The 21,444-nt window shown below is 42.1% G+C and overlaps 1 protein-coding gene across 1 annotated transcript in view; it reads left to right on the top strand.

The window, feature by feature from the left end:
• Positions 1 to 21,194, top strand: part of BLOC1S5 (biogenesis of lysosomal organelles complex 1 subunit 5) — a 77,414-nt gene extending 56,220 nt beyond the window's left edge. The window contains exon 4 of the mRNA XM_040645034.1: positions 20,394 to 21,194. Within this exon, the coding sequence (XP_040500968.1) occupies positions 20,394 to 20,634 (241 nt within the window). The 3' untranslated portion in view covers positions 20,635 to 21,194. The remainder of the gene's footprint in view (positions 1 to 20,393) is intronic.
• Positions 21,195 to 21,444: the final 250 nt, after the last annotated feature.

The raw sequence follows: 21,444 nt of genomic DNA, 5'->3' as shown, positions 1-21,444 counted from the left end.
CTCTTAGGACCAGGTGGGTTGAGAACCTCTCCTTCTCCTCTCCCCCTCTTCTGGACTTTCAGAAATCTAGGCACACTTGATAGCATTCCTGGTGGGTTGGGGTTACAGATAACCCCTGCCACATGGAGCTATTCAGGGAGTCATCTTGATAGAACTGTTTGAGCCAAAGATGAGTGAGTTATGTTTTTATAAACCAGATTAGTTATAATTTATGACCGTTTCCATTTTGTAGCCCCCAAATCCTCGGTGAAACCTTTTTTTGAATGTTCCACTATGATCTCAGTTGTGTGAAGGAAATTAGGGAAGGAGTTGTCCCTTGGCATAAAGTATGTGGTGGTGGTAGTGGGGAGAGATCTCCAAGGAGAAGGTGGGCATTGTACCCATGAGGCCTGGATACTGCTCTCCAGTGGAGATTTCATCTCCGATGCCCACCTAGGAGCATCTAGATTTGATTTTAGCAAAGAAAAAGGCAAGTTCCTTTTTTAAGTGTTAGGGAAAGGAGAACAATGATACTAACTGAAAAGTAAGAGGCAATACTCATAGTTGCTGTGGCCGACGGACTGGCTGACCCACGTCTAGTTGCCCATTTGTATGCCACCTTGTATCTCAAACAAGCAACAAAACAAAACCTTGATTAAATGTGCAGGAAAAAAATGCATGTTTCAAACATTAGTTATAATAAATTAATTTCTTTCATTTCTGTTTTTTTCAGATGAAAAGATAAAAATTTAGAGATCATGCAAAATCATTCATTTAACATATTACAAATGTGTTATAACTACCGTCTAGACCCAAGATGCCCTCCAGAGGCTCCACATTTACCCTTAGCTACCACTCCGTTTATCTGCTCCCATTTATAGTAAAATGCTGAAAATTTGCTGCTGTCTCCGCTTACCTTACCTCGTATTCTCCTTGAGACATTTCCAGCCTGCTTTTCAGTACCATTCCTCCACTGAAACCCCTCTTGTCAAAGTCACCAGCAATCTCTATCAAGCCAAATCCAATCACTGGCCCTGAGTTCAAAGTATTCTCCCTCAGCAGTTAATTACTCCCTCCTAGAAACACTGTCTTCACTTGGCCCTCTGATCGCCATATATTCCCAGTGTGCCTTCCACCTCTCTGGGTATTCCTCTTCTTTCCAGCCTCTAATTTTATATGTGCCTCAGGGTCAGACCTTCAACCTGTTCTCTTCCCAACAGCCATGACTTTAGCCCCAATTTCTATCTCTGACCGTTCCCCTCACACATTCAAAAATCTGGCCGATTAGCATCTCTACTTAGATAGCTAACAGGTATCAAACTTTAGTGTCTAAACAGAACTCTTGATGCCCCTTCCTCCCAAACTGTTCCTCCCCCAGTCTTCTAAATCTGAGTATGAGGCCCCACTGTTTATCCAGTTGCTTGGATGGAAATCTAGTCATTGTGCTTCATTCTTGTGTCACACACCGTATCTGTCGCACACCACATCTGGTATATCAGTTAGCCAGGTTGGCTCTGATTTCATAATACATCCCAAATCTAACCACCAGTTTTTACCAACTCACTGCTGCAATTCTAGTCTAAGCCCCTATCAGGGTTTTCACATAGACTCCTGCTTCTTTTTTTTTTTTTTTTTTTAAGATTTTATTTATTTATTTGACAGAGATAGACAGCCAGCGAGAGAGGGAACACAAGCAGGGGGAGTGGGAGAGGAAGAAGCAGGCTCCCAGTGGAGGAGCTTGACGTGGGGCTCGATCCCAGAACGCAGGGATCACACCCTGAGCCAAAGGCAGATGCTTAATGACTGAGCCACCCAGGTGCCCCACACGTAGACTCCTGCTTCTTAACCAGTCTCCTTGCGTGTGCTCTTGCTCCCCACCTATTCATTTCCCTCACTGCAGCCATGTGTCTTTTAGAAAGCATGGACCAGATCATTGTCATTTACCTGCTTACAACTATTGACAGCCTCTCCCACTCAACAAAATCCGTACTCCTTGGCATGGCCTGTGAGGTCCTGTCTGTGTCACATTCATCTCCTGCCCTTGTGCACATTGCTTAGTCTCATCTAGTTACTCTGGCTTTCTTGCTGATCTTCAAACATACCCAAGCTCATTTCTACCTAGGAGGCTCTGTCTGACATGCTTTTTCCCATATCCAATCAAGACTCCCTCCCTCATTTTCTTTAGCTCTCTGTTCAAACATCACCCCCTCAGAGAGGCTTTCCCTGACCACTCAACCTAAAATAGCACCCTCATATTTGTATTTAATATCCCCTGACTAAAATATAAGCTCCATGAGGACAGGACCCTTGTCTGTCTTACCCATTATATATTCTCAGTGCCTGGCCTATGGGAACTTATTGAATGGGTGAAGGGATGGACATACAGACGGATGGACGGATGGATGGCTGCGTCGGTGGATGGATGGATGGATGGATGGATGGATAGATAGATAGATGGGTGGGTGGATGGATGGATGGATGGATGGATGGATGGATGGATGGATGGGTGGATGGATGGATGGATGGATGGATGGATGGATGGATGGATGGATGGATAGATGGGTGGGTGGATGGATAGATGGGTGGATGGATGGATGGATGGATGGATGGATGGATGGATGGATGGATAGATGGGTGGGTGGGTGGATGGATAGATGGGTGGGTGGATGGATGGATGGATGGATGGATGGATAGATGGGTGCATAGATGGATGGATGGGAGGATATGCTGTGGTCTAACATCCACCTAGATTTCTTCATACCTGATTTTTTAAAAAGTATAATATGAAAGAACTGAGAGATTTCTTCATAGCTTAATTCTACATTTGGTAATGGATTTTTCAAACACCTTTAAACACCTTAAACTTTTGAATGACAATGCCAGGCATAAATACTTCACAGAAATGGCTTTCTCTGTATTGACATATCCTATACTATTCAAGGGGAAAATGAATTTTGCACAGCAACTATTGGAAACTAATGTTGAATCATAATAGAGACTCTAACTAGAAAATTTTCGGTACTACTCATTTCATTAACAAACCATCCAAATAATAACCTCTATTAAGAGGAGATACAACCATCGTAACAGAGGTAACTGACTGAGACAGAAGTGTCTGAGAACCACGGGAGACGGGATAGCTGAGGCAGTGAGAGTATTCACTGTGAGTTCTGTTCCACACCCGCTACTTATTAATTAGGTGACCGTGGGCAATTACTTAGTTGCTCTGTGCCTCAGTTTCCTCATCTGTAAAATAGGGGTGGTGAAAGTACCAAAACTTACCTCATAAGTTTGTTCTGAGGATTCAGTGAGCTAACTTATGTAATATATTTGTAACATAGCCTGACGTATAAGTACCATATTTAATGTTTTTTTTTTAACATCATCATCATCATCATCATCATCATCACCGATTCTAGATGTCCATTTGGGAATTTATTCTCTGCAACCCATCCATAAAAAGGTTGATAGGTCCTGACTGTAAATAGTTTAAGTTTTTTAAAGTGAAGTCCATAGCAGTTCCCCTTGGAGCACTTAGCTGGATTAGACTGCTTTCTATGATCTTAAAATACATATTAAAGCCAAAGAAATACTAGTTTTGTAAATCCTTAGATGGCACACCCATACAGCTGGTACCACAAATGATGTCACATTTCAGGAAGATCGGCTAATATATTCCATGGAATCAAAGGTACTTCTCAGGATGAAATGTTTTACTTCTAGTTCCCAGGCTGGTCTTTGATTCAGACCCAAATTAGAAAAAAAACTAGCCTTTCAAACAGGTCTTTGCTGAACTAATTCTGACAGCACTTAATTGACCAGAGTTATTTATTACCACATTTAGTAATTTTGGTGAAATTTCTCATTTCTCAAAACAAGTTTTGCTTACACCCTTTCAAAAGAATGTTTTTGGTATGTGGGTAGGTTGTCTGGGGCCAGCCTCTTATCTGGAGCCCAGATTCAAAAAGTCTGAGTTCAGCGAAGTGACTTAGACTGCATGCTTTTGTTTTGTTTTGTTTAATAAGCAGTATGGGTCTTGCTAAAACACAGTGCTACCCCCATCCAAGAACAATGCCGCACACATCATTTCCTGAAATAATTGAGTTGGAAGGCAATTATCTACTCACAAAACAGGCTGAAACAACAGTTCCTGATATTCTTCTCAAATACTTTAACTTCCCAAGGAATCCGGAAAAAATAATTCCATGAGCCGGTGTTGTGAATGAAGGTATGACATTTCAGTTTCCTCCACTGGAATCCAGTGACCAGCAGTAATGAATTACTACCCACTTGGCGTTACTAAGAGGGTCCCTGGCCGGGTAAGTTGTTTGTCTTTGCTTTGGGAACACTGCTCATTGCCTTATAGCCTCTTGTGTGATGGTGGCCTTGGGTCCTTTTTTGTCCATTTCTGGGAACCATACCAGAGATTACCTGCAGCTTCTGGAACTATACTTATTTATGGCATTGTTTTTCTTTTACTCCTGAAGAGAATCTGGGGCTTCTGTTTCAGGCTTTCTGATAAGAAACGTACACTTTCTGGAGAGCGTGAATATCCATTTCAGGAAAACATGTTTTCAAGTAGAGTGAGAGCTTTTTTTGAACCCTGTGGATCCATTATCTTCAGTGCGGCTTGGTAGATATGCATAATAAGAGCTGTCTTCTCTGTGATCCTTAACAACCTGGACATCACCGAGGTAGCCTAATCATTCATGGCAAGCAAGAGAAATGAAGACTTCTAAAATTTAGACATTGCCTTCTGGAATTCTCATCTGGAGGGAAACTGGCACAATAAATGATTTCATCATGGGTTTTCTTCTTTGTGTCCTGAGAAAAAATTGGGGACAGTCATGGACTTTGAGCCTATATAGTTTGGACTATGCCAACTATATATCTTTGGAAACTTCCAGAAGATTGCCTGTTTGAAATTTCATCTGATTATTGGACTTTGTGTTGACATATCCTCCCTACGAAATAAGAGGTATAACCTATCGTGTGTAAGTGTCGCAGGGAGTGACATTTAGCAGCGCGAAGAGACACTCGAGACACTGTCACATTACTTAGGGAGGTTGCACAAGCTGTCTCCGGAAGTTTTTCACAGTAGGGTAGACTATTTTCAGTCTGGCTTGTGTGGGTATTCATAAATCTTCTCCCCGTCTAGAAGTGTGGGTATTGATTTAGTGTCTTTTCATTATGATACATCAGAATCAAATTGTTGGTCATGTTCTGTAGTGAAATATATAACTTTTAGAAGTGTAGTGTGAAATTTTGCATTTAAAATTATTTATTTCTGATTGTATTAGATATTGACCAGTTCTTTGGAAATAGTGGAAATAGCTATATTGAGGTTTTCTTCCTTTAAGTTATCATTCCATTTAGCCTGGCCCTTACTTGGCCAGCCAGTGTAGCTGGCAGCCTTCATCTCGCTCCTCCTGATGGCCATATGTCCACATTAGAGAATTCCTTACCACTTGACATTGTCTTTCGACTCCCACTGACCCTTTTCAAGCCAAGAGACTCAAATTGAGAAACTGTATATGGAAATCATCATTTTTTTTTAAATTAAAAAGGTAATAGATGAAATTAACACCATCCAAAGAAGGGTCCATGACAACAGCACAAAGCAAAAGTAGGGCCTGTGCCATCACATAGGACTGGATGGAAAGCAGCCCATGTGTGGTTCTGGGATTGTGGTTAAAGTAGTCTTTCTGGGTGGAAGAGGGCCAGGCGTGAGGTCTTGGCACTTTGTTCCTTCTGTGGAGTGTGCCGGGGCCAGCTTTTGGTGGTCTTCGGTCTAATTTAAGAACTTAGAATGAACTGTGTCTGGATCCTTAAATCAGTTGTCTTCGTTGTTTTGGCTGTGGTATGTATCAGTGGAATCATTTTTGGCTTCTTATCTTGGCTCACTCCCAGGATTGGCTTAACACAATAGCTAGCCAGTTCTGCAAATTCCAGTTACTTTAATAGTCTTTATAATGACTTCAGAGGGAAATCACCAGCTATGAATAATTAACACGTCTGTGAAGCACTTAAATCCTAATTGCTGCATACATATTTAAGGATGGGTGCTATCAATGTTTCCTAGCACCAACATTGTGTCCTCGGTAATACAGCGATTCAGTAAGATAGAGTACAGCTTTTCAGATACCAAGAGTTGCTTAGCCTTTAACAACCAGGTACAGAACAGGCTGTAAGCAAAGAAGGAAAGTTAAATTAGAGTTTGTTCCTCATTTTCAACTCATTGTTATCCAGGCTGGATAAATGATAAATTATGAATCTGTGTTTACCGTAATACCCTTTTATAAGCATTTGCTAAGATAAAATGCAGTTGTCCTAAACTGTATCCTGGGGGCTGCATTGCTAATCCGGCCAACATTTATCTGGTTCTTATGGTGTATTTTGCAAAGTACAGGGGATGTAAATGAAGGTTAATATGTAGCTACTGCCTATATAATATTTTAGGTGGAGAAGCGAAGGCTAACCTAAATGAAATAGTTGAAACACAATTTAAAACTAAATTTTAGAACTCTTGGATTGTACAGGAGGAAGAAATCACTGTACGCTGAAATAGTTCATTCTTTCTTCCAAGGAAGCTTCATGGAAGAGGCAGACTGTGAAAGATGAGTGGAATAGAATTGGACAGAAATGAAAAGGGACAGAAACATTTTGTGGCCTCTTGAATGTCAGGCTCTCTGTCAGGCTTCATATACATAATCTCATTAATCCAGCGGGGTAGACATTTCTCTCCCTGTTTGTAGGGAGAGTATTAAGGATCGGGCAGGTTAAGGAACCTGCTCGGGGTTGTAGAGCTAGTGAAGACCAGGGGCTCTGAGTTCCAGGCACTTTGGGATTTGAATCCCAGGTCCTCTCCTAACTGGCTGTGCTTAATTTCTTTGTGCTTCAGTTTTTTCACCTATAAGCCGGGGGGGGGGGGGCAATAAGAATAGTTGCCTCATAGGTTTAATGTGATGAATAAACTATTTAACGAGACAAAGAATTTACCCATTTCTGAGGGAGAGTTTGAGAGTCTCACCTCCATCTTGTCTGATTCCGACGTCTACCCTCATATCACCTTGCAGACGAAGCAGGTAGAAAATGCCACACAGAATAAGAGCAAGCATTTTATCTGCTAGAGAAAAGTGAAGTTCCCTTCATACCTGAAGCAGGGTTGGGGCATTGAAGGAATGAAAAAGTGATTGGATAAATCATATGGAAGTGAATTAGATGCCATAGGGACCAGAAGAGCCAGCTTGTTTACGGAGGGAGAGCGGCATGGTGAAAGTGTTGCTTTAAACAGTGTATGGTGTGTGGGGGGCAGTGCTGGAAGTCTGCTTGGGAAGCTGCCAAGTAAAGTATGAGGTAATGTGGTCCTGCTTGGGGGGAAAGGATACCTATGGGAGCTGCTGGTCCTGGTGACACCACCTGGCTCAGGTGACAGCAGGACTGCTGGGCTCTCAGTGCGGTCCTTGCTGCTTGTTGGCCCCGCCCATTACTCATGCTACCCTGCCAGGGTTTCCCGGCTCTAGACTTTAAACTACCAAAGCTGCGGTCAACTTTAACCAAAGATGATCCTGTCTTGAGCAAAAGAGAAAAATCAATGATGTTTTATTCTAGATAAATCACAAAATAAAATGAATGAGAGGCGCCCCTAGGTGGCTTAGTTGGTTAAGCATCTGACTCCTGATTTTGTCTCAGGTCACGATCTCAGGGTCCTGGGATGGAGCCCCATGTGGGGCTCTGAGCTTGTCTACTTGGTATTCTCTCTCTCCCTCTGCCCCTCCTCCAGCTCGTGCTCGCACTCTAAATAAATAAGTAAATAAAACGAGAAAAACACTTTACTACAGAGTTTCTTAATGGTTCTTTGGCTTCAGCAAGCCTCACATACTATTTTAATGCCTACCTATCATTTACTAAAGATTCAATAAATGGAATCCAACTTCTCAAGCTGACTTCACAGTTTGAATTTCATATCCCGTACTCCCTGTTTTTTAATTCCTATCCAGGGACATATGTCCAATGTAATAATGCCCAATCTTCTTTCTCAGCAGTATAGGCCGGTGGTTACACTGGCTCGGTCTTACAGCTAGCTATGAAGGTTGATATCTGAAGATTAAAATAAGAGGGACGTGTATTAGCTGAATGGTTCCCTGAGCCAGTCCTTTGTCGTGAAACTAAAAGCTGTCATCTGTAGCTGTTGCAGACTCACCAGAGGAGCCTGAGTCTGGCAAACGATTAATAATTAGCGGTATTCAGCCAGAAGCTGGAATTAAAACCTACAAGAATTGTAATAATAATAATAAGAAGAAGGATATGATTAGTTAGAAGAGAGTGTGTAGTAATGATTAAGAATATGGAATTAGAACCAGGCAGCCCGGGGGTCAAGTCCTGACCTTACTCCTCACCAGCTGAATAAACCTCACACGTTACTTTTTCCTCTCAGCCTCGGCTTCCCTCATCTGGTGCCTACGAGGGCTAGATGGGGTAATATTCGTACAAAACAATATCTGGCCCATCAGGGGCGCCTGGGCAGCTCAGTTGGTTAATTAGCGTCTGACTCTTGGTTTCAGCTCAGGTCATGATCTCAGGGTCGTGGGATCAAGCCCTGCATCACGCTCTGTGCTGAGCACAGAGTCTGCTTGAGATCCTCTCCCCCTGCCTGTCCCCCCCCCAAATAAATAATAAAATAAATCTTAAAAAACAAAAACCAATATCTGGCACTTTAACAATACTCGGTAAATGTTTCTTTGTTTTTTTGTTTATTTTGTTTTGTTTTGTTTTTGCTCAGTAAATGTTGGTACTTAAAGTGGATCCCACATTATACTTTACAGAAGAAACCTTGCTCACCTATTTATTTTATTTGAACCTGTCAGTCCTGTGCAGTGGCTGGCAAGGTGTTGCTATTCTCATGGGATGTCAGGAACTGAAATTCAAAGAGAGGTGAAGTAACTAAAGTTCATTCACGGCAAACCCGGGACTCGGATTTTGGTGCTCACTCCTCTGGGTTTTCAGCTGTGCAAGGAGCCCTGGCCTTCACGGATTTAAGAGCCAGTCCCTGATAGCAGCAGTTTCCAAGTGCCAGTCCAAGGACAGTGAGAACACGTGACAGAGTTTTCCTGTCCGCACCATTCAGATTCCTGGGCCAGATGATTGAAATGAGAAAATGAGGGTCAATGGAGGGAGTTTTTTTTTTTTTTAATGATTTTTTGTTATATTATGTTAGTCACCATACAGTACATCCCCGGTTTCCGATGTAAAGTTCGATGATTCATTACTTGCGTATAACACCCAGTGCACCATGCAATACGTGCCCTCCTTACTACCCATGGGAATGGTCTATCCCATTCCCCCACCCCCCTCCCCTCTGAGGCCCTCAGTTTGTTTCTCATAGTCCATAGTCTCTCATGCTTCATTCCCCCTTCTGATTACCCCCCTTTCTTTATCCCTTTCTTCCCCTACCGATCATCCTAGTTCTTATGTTCCATAGATGAGAGAAACCATATGATAATTGTCTTTCTCTGCTTGACTTATTTCACTTAGCATTATCTCCTCCAGTGCCGTCCATGTTGCAGCAAATGTTGAGAACTCGTTCTTTCTGATAACTGAGTAATATTCCATTGTATATATGGACCACAACTTCTTAATGGAGGGAGTTTTAAATAGAGTCAACTGTATTCAACTTAAAGGCCTCTGCCTTTTACTCTAAGGCTACATCTTTCCTGCTTTTTGATGTTAAAATATTCTTACAAAATGATGGCAGAATGTGAGTTAATTTTTTTGTTAACCTCTCTGCCTGATGTCACAGAATTTAGACAAAACCACCTTGGGCCACAAATTTTGTTTTTGAAATGTTTTCTAGTATGTGGAATTTAAGAAACAAAACAGATGAACATAGGAGAAGGGAAGGAAAAATAAAATAAAAACAGAGAGGGAGACAAACTGTGAGAGACTCTTAGTTCTAGGAAACACTGAGGGCTGCTGGGGGGGAAGTGGGTGAGGAGGTGGGGTAACTGGTGATGGGCATTAAGGAGGGCACGTGATGGAATGAGCACTGGGTGTTAATATATGCAACCAATGAATCACTGAATTCTACACCTGAAACCAATAATACACTATATGTTAACTAAATCGAATTTAAATAAAAATTTAAAAAAACTAATCCAAAATTTGAGAAGTGATTCTAACTCTAATGTGATTTCATTATTTTATATCTTAATAGTTTTAAGTGTACAGTGTTAATTCGTATATCCACATTAGGCCGTGAAATCAGGCCCTTGGATTTCTATGCCGTTTTACTTCTATATAGGTCTTTCTCTTTTTTTTAGTGTCTAGGTAACTGATTGTTAGCCTTTTCGGCAGAAGTTGGGCATTTTGGGAATCTATTGAAAATTATGGATTCCTCTCTCCACCTCCACCCCTAAAAAGCACATACACAATTACTGGTACAAATTGAGCAGTTGACGAACTTGGTGGTACTGAAGCCCAGGAACCTCTAGGTGGCTCTAGTTGTTTGTTCATACAACCCATTTTGTTTGTTGGTTTCATCTTCTTTCCTTTTCTCTGTCAGGTATTAGGGCTTGCGCGGGTGGGACTGGTTTTACAAGGGTAGAAGGTTCAGTGTGAGGACTTAGTGTTTATTTGGAGGCTTACACTGTGTGTGGTTCTTCAGGTAGAGCTAGCATTTGATGGAAGATTGTGGGAAACAAGGACTCTTACGTAGGGTTGGTAAGAATAGAAATTAAAATTACATCTTTGGAGGACAGTCTGGGAATATCTATCAACATTTAAAATACAGATACTTGTCTTTGTATGTTAAGGCATGTCTACAGAGATCTTTGTTGGGGCTTTTCATATATGAGCACATTATTGGAAACATAAATATCCATCAATTTGGAACTAGTTAAAGAAATTATGGTGTAGTCATATTAGTGTACTATGCAGCCATGAAAAACGATGAAGTGGCACTATGACAAAATGGAATGCTCCCCAAGAAATGTGAAAATGCATTTTTAAAAAAAGGAAAAGCACACGTCTGTGAGTTTGGGTATCTCTGGAGTATACTGTAGCAGCTGGTGATAATACTGCCTTGGAAGTGGGGACTGGGAAGCCAAGGGTCTGCATTGGGAGAGATACTTGCTTTTTTCATTTATTGCAGTGCCTAAATGATTTTATTGTTTATTTTTTATTTTTTTTATTTTTCTCTGCCTAAATGATTTTAATTATGTCCTTGTATTACTCGTTTTTTTTAAAGGTAGCTTAAAAAATTAATTCCTTCTTTTAAGGTACCTTTAAAAATTTGAATTAATTTTTAAAATTACTAAGCAGTATGAGAAAAACAGGTTAGAGTATATTTAGGTTAAATTGCCTAAATGAAAAGGGTTGAGGGGTGCCTGGGTGGCTCAGTTGGGTAAGCGTCCAACTCTTGGTTTTGGCTCGGGTCACGATCTCATCCCAGGGTGGTGACATTGAGCCCCACGTTGCATCATTGCGTCATGCTCCACGCTAGCAGGGAGTCTGCTGGAGAGTCTCTCCCTCTGCCCCTCCCCCCACCCATGTGTTCTCCCTCTCAAATACAGATGTCAATCTTAAAAAAAAAAGAAAAGAAAGAAAAAGAAAAGGGATGATGCAAAATAAACAGACTTTTCTTTTGGTCACATCCTCTAATGTGGGAACAGGGGGCACCTGATAGCATTAAGAACTGGTCAATGAATAAATCAAAGAAATAGCTGTTCACACAGCGTGTGGCCGGGCTAAGGAATTCACCCCCACAGGCAGTCATGGAGTCAAATATTGTGGCTGGAGCTTTTTTTTTTTTTTTTTTTTTTTTGGAAGTCTGGTCACTTCTGGCCAGTCATAACATTTGTAGTTATGCAAGAAAAGATAAGGATAATCAAATCTGATGGTGCAGGATGTAAGCTGATCGTTGGAAAGGAAGGAATTTCTCCCCATCCTCCCTTCTTTTTTGGCTTCTCCCAATGCCTCAGAATAACATTACACAATTAGCTAGGTTCACTTTGAAGAATTGACAGTACTTCCTCTGAATCACTAGGTATTATCCATGGCCAAGGGAAGGATTCCAGACCTGTCAGAGCAGCAAAGCTCATAACTCTTTTTTTTTTTGCACCCAGAGTGATGGCCCCTTAAGTTCAGAGGTAAGTAAGCATTTTGGCAGGGCAGCCCCCCCCGCCCCCTGCTGTGCTGCTCCTGCCATTCCCAGGAAAGAGCATGTTCAAAGGGAAAGAAGGGGTTTGGGTTCTTCTCCGGTGGAGCTAGCAATCTCCTATAAACAAAAACACTAGATTACTGAGGGAGGGACTGAATAGATACTCAGGAAAGAATTCATGCTTTTTTTCTCTTTCTCTTTCCTTCTTCGGCTACAACTTGTAATGAATCCCTCCACCAGGGGGTAGACAGAAGACATAAACTAGCGTTTTCCAATCTCCTTTCGCCCCAGCTCCAGGTCTGACATTGTTACTGCTCATGTTTATCCACGTGACTCAACAGACACTGCACCCTTCCGTGTACTTCTGTCTGACGTTTTAAGATGAAGAGTAGAATGGATCCAATGGACTTGGTTTTGAGCAAGTAAATGGAGCGTAGAAACGCATAGTATGTCAGTGGGAGCAAGAGAAGTTACACTTAACAAGATCCATTGCAGAATGACTCCATTCTGTCCCTCTCATGTGAGCAGGTCAAGGGCAAACCTTTAAGTGTCTAATCACATGAATAAGAGGACCCGCTTATTAAATGGGATTTCGCTCCTATTATGGAACCCAGTACTCGGCAGACAGGGTGTTTGTTAAATGTTCAGGACGAATGTGCATCCTTATTTCAGTGCTTTGCTTTGACAGGACTTTTCCATGAACCAGCAGCTGGTTGAGCTGGAGACAACAGAGTTAGTGACCCCTGGCCCACCTGGTAGCTGGACCCACGGGCGCAGTGTCTTGAATATCCCAGACAAGCTTCGAACAGTGGGTCATCCAAACATCCAAAGCCAGGAGAAAGTGTGTCTCCGTCATTATTGTGTGATTTAATTACACACTAGAAAGTTCTAACTGAACTTTAAAAGAAAATAAAACCTCTCATTACATATAATTATAATTCTTTTTTTTTTTTTTTGCTATCCAGATCCATTTGCAACCTTTTCAGGAGACCCATTGCATTTACTTTCCGAGGTGATGGAAACGTGCTATTATCTCTGCTATCCAGTGGGGTGGCCATTAGCTACACAGGACTCTTGAGCACTTAGGATGTGGCTAGTGGGACCAAGGAACTGAATGTTTAATACAATTCGACTTTAATTAACTTGTGAACAATAACGCCATCTGAATGTTAGCACTCCTTACGTCCCCCTCCCATTTTGACATTAGTGTCCCAGCAAGTGACATAGCATTTTCTTCCTTCCTGGGTAAAGCGTTGGCTCCCTTTTCTGTCATTAGGATTTAAAAGCAATACTAAGTTGTCATTTTGCTGTTTTCACACAGTTTTAGCCAAAGCGATACGGTCTGGTCACTGTGGGAAGGCTCCAGGACTCAGAGTCCGTCATGAGGCCTGCCCTTATGCCTAATGGCGATCTCAGTGAACAACCTCAGTGGGGCCTCTTTTTCTAAATGGAATAACCATGAGTGAAAAATCTAGGAATCTAATGTTTGCATAACCAAGAGCAACATGGGGTACTAGGAAATTCCATCAGTAAGCCAAGCAACTTCTTGGCAGCAGGGACTGTGTCTTTTATCTGTTTCCTTAGTTCCTAGCATAAATTTTAATAAGTGTTTCTCACATGAGTGAAGTAGTGTATGAAGGGATAAATCAATGTGGCTCAGAAGCGATGCTGGTAACAGGACATTGAAGACGGTATCTGTATTAGCAGATGGGTTATGGAAACACCCAGGACTACTAATAATCTGGACTTAGGGAAAAACTAATGTAAAGACACTGCAAACGCATCTATGACTAGTGTGAGTTCTGTACAGAATAAATGGTATACTACATTTATAAAATCTGTGAATCCAGAAAAAAATTTCCAGTTTCCACAGCATTTTTACTTCTGTACGGATTTAGTTTGTACGATGGCCTTTATCCCCTCCTGGCCATTTCTTTCCATCTTGACTTGCTTTCCATCCTTGCACTGACAGACGCAGCCCAGTCAGCTGCCTCCCCTCCCTGACTCCTGCCCCATTTTACCACCATCACCATCCAGTGTGTGAAAATACTTTGTAAACTAAAGCACTAAAGAGAGCAAGAGCCTCACTTTTCTACTTTAAGATGCTTTCATAGGATAACCTCAACTTTTCCTAGTCCCCTGTCTGCTCTCTTCATTGTTCTCATGAAGACAACCCATCAGTTTCTTTTTAAAAAAATTTTTTTAAATTAAAAAAAAAATTTTTTTTAAGATTTTATTTATTTATTTGTCAGAGAGACAGCTACAGAGAGAGAAAACACAAGTAGGGGGAGTGGGGGAGGAAGAAGCAGACTCCCAGCAGAGCAGGGAGCCCTATGTGGGGCTCGATCGCAGGACTCCAGGATCACGCCCTGAGCTGAAGGCAGGCACTTAACGACTGAGCCACCCAGGTGCCCCAATCCATCAGTTTCTTTCTTTGATAATTCATTCCTGCTGTTAAGGCTTTTTTTTTTTTTTTTAAGTTGTATCTGGTGACTTGTATGTCCTACCGTCTCAATAGCTCTAGCCTCATCTTCTTTGTATCAACCTCAGCTCCTGAGGCCTCTGGGTGGCTCAGCTGGTTAAGTGTCTGCCTTCGGCTTGGGTCATGATCCCAGAGTCCTAAGATGGGGCAGGGGTCTACTTCTCTCCCTCTGTCTCCTACCCTGCCCCCTGATTGTGCTCTCTCTTTCTCTCTCTCAAATAAATAAATAAAATCTTTTAAAAAAAAGGAACCACAATTTATATATAGAAGTTTTCTCAAACAGCAAAACTGGTGTGTTATGGAAGAAAGAGCCCAGAGCTCTAAGAAGTGTGAATAACTGATTTAAGAATTTACTTGCGTCACTAGCTAGTTGTATGATCAACTATACTTTAATTTTTTAAAAAAGTAAAAACAAATAAAATAAAATAAAATAAAATACCAACTGATGTTAAAAGAAATATAGAGGGGCACCTGGCTGGCTCAGTTAAGCATCTGCCCTTGGCTCAGGTCATGATCTCAGAGTCCTAGGAGGGAGCCTCGCAGTGGGCTCCCTACTCAGCAGGGAGTCTGCTTATCTCTCTACCTCTGCCTCTGCTTGTGTTCTCTGTCTCTGTCTCTCTCTCTCTCTCTCTCAAATGAATAAATAAAATATTTGAAAAAATTTTAAAAAAAATACAGAAAGATTTTTTTTTTAGACTCTCAGCAACAATCAGGAGGGGTATAAATGAAATTATTCCAAAGTCCCTTGCATTTAGAAGTAAAAATGTTAACGATATTAGCTTTTCTTTTTAAGATTTTATTTATTTATTTATTTATTTATTTATTTATTTATTTATTTATTTATTAATGTAAACTCTTCTCCCAGTGTGGGGCTCAAACTCACAACTCTGAGGTTAAGAGTCTCATGCTCTGTCAATGAGCCAGTCAGGCACTGTAATACTAGCTTTGGACATTCAATAATACGTGTTTGGTAGTCTTTCCTACTAAAATAGTAAATGATTGAAAACTGCCAAGTTAAGGGAAGAAAATTATCTTAAAATATTGAGTCAATTCTAAAGAAGGCAAAAAAAGAAGAGGGGAAAAAAAATGACCTAGAATAGGCAAGATGAGCATAAAGCTGATAGGAAGACTGTAGATTTCAAAACAAATATATCTTAAGAAATACATTAAATGTATATAGTGACAAAAGGCTTTTCTTAAAATGTAAACATTGATAGCTGAGTTTATTTTTTTAAAATGGTGCTTTTACAAGAGACAAATTATGAGAACACAGAAAAGATTGAAGGCAAACAAATATGTAGAGATATAGATAGAAAAAGACAAGAAAAGGTATATTGTGGAAACACTAACCAAAAGAAAACTAGTAACTATAGTAATATCAGAGAAAGGATACTGAGCAAAATACAGTCCAAGAGATAAGGGAGAAATACTTTGGAATGATAAAATATTTAATTCACCAACAAAGTATAAAAATTCTAAATTTGCAGCAAATAATGTAACTGTCTTAATGATTGAGCAAAAGGCACTGAAAAATCAGTAAAACAGTAGAAAAGTTGAACAGGACAATTAACAAGCTTGATCAAATTGGCATCCATAGAACAGGGTACCTATTGCCGCACAATATGCAGAATATATATTATTCTTAAGTACACAGGAGCATCTATGAAAAGTGGCCCCCTGCTGGGCCATAAAACAAGTTTCAACAGATTTCAGAATACGAAGATCATACACACTGTGTTCTGACAACTTAGAATTAAGCTACAAATTAATAATGAAAATATTACTAGAAATAAATATTATGTCTAAATAAGCCCTGGGTCAAAGGGGAAATCACAGTGGAAGTCAGAAAATATTGTAAAGTGAGGGGCATCTGGGTGGCTCAGTCGGTTAAGCATCTGCCTTCGGCTCAGGGCATGATCTCAGGGTCCTGGGATGGAGCCCCACATCAGGCTCCCTGCTCAGCGGGGAGCCTGCTTCTTTCTCTCCCTCTGCTGCTCCCCCTGCCAGTGCTCTCCTGCTCTCTCTCTGTCAAATAAATAAATAAATAAATAAATAAATAAATAAATAAAATCTTTTAATATATTATAAACTGAAAGAGAATTTGTGACATTGAAGGTTTGGGGATGCAACTGAAGCCACGCTTAAAGGAAAAGTCATAGTTTAAAAAAAAATTTTTTTTAAGATTTTTATTTATTTATTTGACAGAAAGAGAGACAGCCAGCGAGAGAGGGAACACAAGCAGGGGGAGTGGGAGAGGAAGAAGCAGGCTCTCAGCGGAGGAGCCTGATGTGGGGCTCGATCCCAGAACGCTGGGATCACGCCCTGAGCCGAAGGCAGATGCTTAACAACTGAGCCACCCAGGTGCCCCAATATAGTTTAAAATTTTTAAACTGTGAATTAAAATTTACAAAAAAATTACAAAATATTAGATTTACAAAAAATTTAAATTTACAGAAAAATAATATATGGGAAGGAAATATTAATCAGTTTTCTAATCACTTATCTCTAGAACTTTGAGAAAAACAGCAAATTAAACCTAAAGAAAGTAGAAATAAGGGGGGAGTGCCTAGGTGGCTCAGCCGGTTAGGTGGCCGGCTCTAGATTTTGGCCCAGGTCATGATCTCAGGGTCCTGGGGTGAGTCCTGGATCAGGCTCCCTGCTCAGTGGGGAGTCTGCTTGTCTCCCTCTCCCTCTGCCTCTATTTGGCTCTTTCTCATTCTCGCTCTCAAAAAAGAAAAATAAATCTTTAAAAAAAAGTAGAAATAAGGAATAAGTAGATGAGAAGAATTAATAAAATGGAAAATAGGAATAGAGAAGACCTGCAGAACTAAAAGTTGTGTATTTGACAAGACTAAAGAAATGATGCAAACCCAGTTATAAGAGCTTGATTTGTAAGAGTCCCAAGTTGCAAAGAACCCAAATATCTATCGGCAGCAGAATGGATAAATAAAGTGTGGTATGTTCATACAATGCAATACTCTACAGATGCCTGAAATGAACTAATCCAGCTACAGACCGTATTATGCATGAATCTCACGAATGTAATGTTGAGTGAAATCAGCCAGATGCAAAGTTATATATACTATATGATTCCATGTATATAATATTCAAAATAGTACAACCAGTATCTGGTTATCCTTGGAGAGGTGGGAGAATGTAGTGATTGGGAGGGGGCTCAAGGAGGGACTTCTTGGTGCTGGTAACTTTCTCCTTCTTGACCTAGGTGACAGTCCCCCAGGAATATTCTCTGGATGATTCCTTCAGTTGTACACTCTTTTTTAAAGATACAAACCTATGATGATGTTTATTCAAAATAGGATATATTATTTAACTGAACCCGGGGCTAAATACCAGAATTGGAAAGGTGAATCAGAGGTAATGTCTGGCTTCCAGGAATTCAGTATCACTGTGGACAATGACTTAGAGACAAATTGCTGTGACATAATAATGTCCTAAATACCATCAAGAATCAATATACAGAATAAGACCAGTCTTGCCTCATGGAATCAGGATTGGTTTCCTAAGGAGTCAACATGTGAATTGGGTCTTAAAGTATGATTGGCCTCAGAACAAATGAAGAAGTGGCTAGGGATGTTCAGTAGAAAATTCATGAACACAGACGAAGTTTAAAAGTGCAGCCATGTTCACTGAGCCACTAGAAAAAAAAGTGATTAGAAAAACCAGTACTTATTAAATTTTGCATTAGTGCTGAAGGCTGATAATAAAAGAGAGAATGGTCTGCTGCCAGGAGGCCTGAGTAAAAATAGAATCGAAGGAGAATTCTTCTTTGTTAGTGTAAAACTCCATGCATGGATCTTAGCTTCTGTAGAGCAGATTTATTTTACATATTTGGTGGTAGCCAAGCATTGATAGGAGTAAATATTGAAGTTAAAAATTTTGCGTGTCTTTAGGGAAAATGTGAGTGCTTTTGTGCTCCTGTTTGCACTCTGCTCTCCAGATGCTGACAGTGCTTCCAGAAGCACAGCAAGAACATGTCTGCTCCATGGGCTTCTGGTTTTCTGTCTGCTCACACTGCTCATGCCACCACTGCCATCCCCACTTGCAAGCCAGTACGTACCCTAGATACTTTTCTTTTTTTTTTTTTTAAAGATTTTATTTATTTATTCGACAGAGATAGAGACAGCCAGCGAGAGAGGGAACACAAGCAGGGGGAGTGGGAGAGGAAGAAGCAGGCTCATAGCGGAGGAGCCTGATGTGGGGCTCGATCCCGTAACGCCGGGATCACGCCCTGAGCCGAAGGCAGACGCTTAACCGCTGTGCCACGCAGGCGCCCCTCTAGATACTTTTCTAAGTGGGCAGGCAGCTCTTCGCTAAATGGACATTTCAAAGACACTCTGCCGTCCTATTTTGTATGTGCATCTGCTGTGCATTTAACACAGGGCCCTGTAGTCATCTACCCATGAGTCTGTCTCTCGTATGCATGCTGTTGTCCCCTTTGCCTACCACAGTGGCTGGGGTGCTGAGCAAATGTTTGCTGAAACCACGTTAAATAAAAGCCCAGGTGGTGAGTGCCACTCATAGTGCAGCTGTGGCATGGGGAGTGCTTATCTTAGCCCCATGAGGGTGTGGACTGACAAGGGGACCTGTTATCATGCCAATGAAGACACTTTTGAGTGTGAAAAAAGTGAGGTGCTGGTCATTTTCTACTTCTTGTAGAAAGCTGGTAACTTTCTACTTCACCTTGAAAAGGGGTGTTATTAATACATGTGCCAGGGGAGGGACGCCTGGTGGCTCCGTCGGTTAAGGGTCTGCCTTCAGCTCAGGTCGTGATCTCAGGGTCCTGGGATCGAGCCCCACATCAGGCTCCCTGCTCAGCGGGGACTCTGCTTCTCCCTCTGCCTCTGCTGCTCCCCTCTCCTGGCTTGTGTTCTCTCTCTCTCAAATAAATAAACAAATAATTTCAATTTAAAAACAATATATATGCCAGGGTAAACCCAGGATCTCTGGAGGAAATCAAGAGATACGGTCACCCTTCTTAGGACTCTCTTACCACAGGATTATTGCAAGGTGTGCCTGTGTCACCCCAGGGACTCCCATCTCACCTGTGGTCCCAACCCCAGGGGACCTTAGAGAGTCTGGTACAGAAAGCACCACTCTTGTCCGTTCTAGATCTCTGAGAGGAAGGTGGTCCTGGGGACTGGAGCAGCCCTGCTCTGCCCATGTGTCCTCAACAGTCCCAGTGGGAACACACCACACTTTTAAGGTTTCCTTCCTGTCTCCTGTGGGCCCTCTGGGTTCCTGCTGAATCACCGAAGCCTGGTGTTTGGCCCACACATGATGCAGGCAGACACTGAGGGGGGTACTTGGGCCCCGTGGCCCGCGCTGAGTTGCCGGCATCAGGCCCTGTTTGCTGGGCAAGCCTGGGGTGAGAGCTGTTCCCCGCTCTTCCTCTGCCCTGCACTACTGCCGCAGAGACAGAGCCTCCCCGGAGCAGGGTTGCAGCGCTGGGGAGAAAGCTCGCCATTCTCCTCCCCCTGCAGGCACCTGCAAGGCCACCCACCATCTGGACGGTATCCCTGGTGGCCGGGGAGTACGTTCAGGAGACAACACCAGTCTCGGGAGCCTTGGGATTTCCTAGAATACGGAGTCTGACGGAAGGGGAGATGAATGACAACGATATAAGTTTGCAATCAAGGAAAACAGTACCCCACTCCCCCCAGCACCAAAAATACTTTCCAGGCTATGTAAGGAGTCCGTAAACATTACAGCCGATGAACATTTGATAAACTACTAACTTCCCCGTTTCTTTGATAGGAAGGCTGCGAAGGGAGATAAAGCAGGGGCGCGCTACGAGGACAAACAGCTCAGCATCCAACAAACCTCAAAATGTTTCTTTTTTTGTTTTCAAGACTGGTTGCTATTTCCTCCGCGACGCTTGTTTATTGACGCGCTGACTCATCTCGAGGCCAGCGCCCCGCTTCCCCGGCCCAGAGATGGGCTCGCACACCTGCCAAGTGCTGTCGGGGCGGGAGATAACAGCCAGCGACAACAATAGTCTTCCTCAGTGCGCCGGCCAAGAGCACTTTTGGCACCGGGGGCTGAGAATAACTTATCATCAGTGCCCCGAAAGCTCTGAAGTTCTGGAAGCCCGGCGTGGTTGTTTGCCAGACAGAGATAACAGGCAGGATGCGACGGAGAGCCAGAGGCACTTGGGAAGTCAGGGCTACACCTGGCAGCCGCTGAAAAGGAAAAGCAGCCAGTGAGCACATGGTTTCCTGGTTGCCTGGTCCTGGCTGTCAACACCAGCCAACGGTCTCAGGTTAGCCCAAAGGACTGACTTGATTGCTGAGCCGGGCTAAAAAAAAAAAAAAAAAATTTAATGGGTTATGTTGCAAGGAGGAATTTCCAGAGATGTGATTAAAAAAATAATAATAATGCAAGCAATTCATCTTGGAGAGAGAATCTGTTCATTGGCAGCTGCTCTGGTTAAAAAACACATGATTGTGTGGCAAGGTGAGGGTTCGGTTGTCTTATAAATCGCCCTCTCAATGAGTGACCCATCCTTCATTCTTTTTATTTATTTAAATTCAATTAGCCAACACCTAGTACAGCGTTAGTTTCAGATGTAGTGTTCAGTGATTCCTCAGTTACTTATAGCACCCAGTGCTCATCCCATCATGTGCCCTCTTTAATGCCTATCACCCAGTGACCCCATCCCCCCACTCCCCTCCCCTCCAGCAACCCTCAGTTTGTTTCCCATAGTTAAGAGTCTCTCATGGTTTGTCTCCCTCTCTGATTTCTTCCCATTCAGTTTTCCCTCCCTTCCCTTATGATCCTTTGCACTGTTTCTTATATTCCACATATG

The sequence above is a fragment of the Ursus maritimus genome, unplaced genomic scaffold, assembly GCF_017311325.1.
Source record: "Ursus maritimus isolate PB19 unplaced genomic scaffold, ASM1731132v1 scaffold_30, whole genome shotgun sequence".
Classification (NCBI taxonomy): Eukaryota; Metazoa; Chordata; class Mammalia; order Carnivora; family Ursidae; genus Ursus; species Ursus maritimus.
The sequence above is the reverse complement of the archived record's forward strand: the minus strand, read 5'-3'. Positions and strand labels throughout refer to the sequence as shown.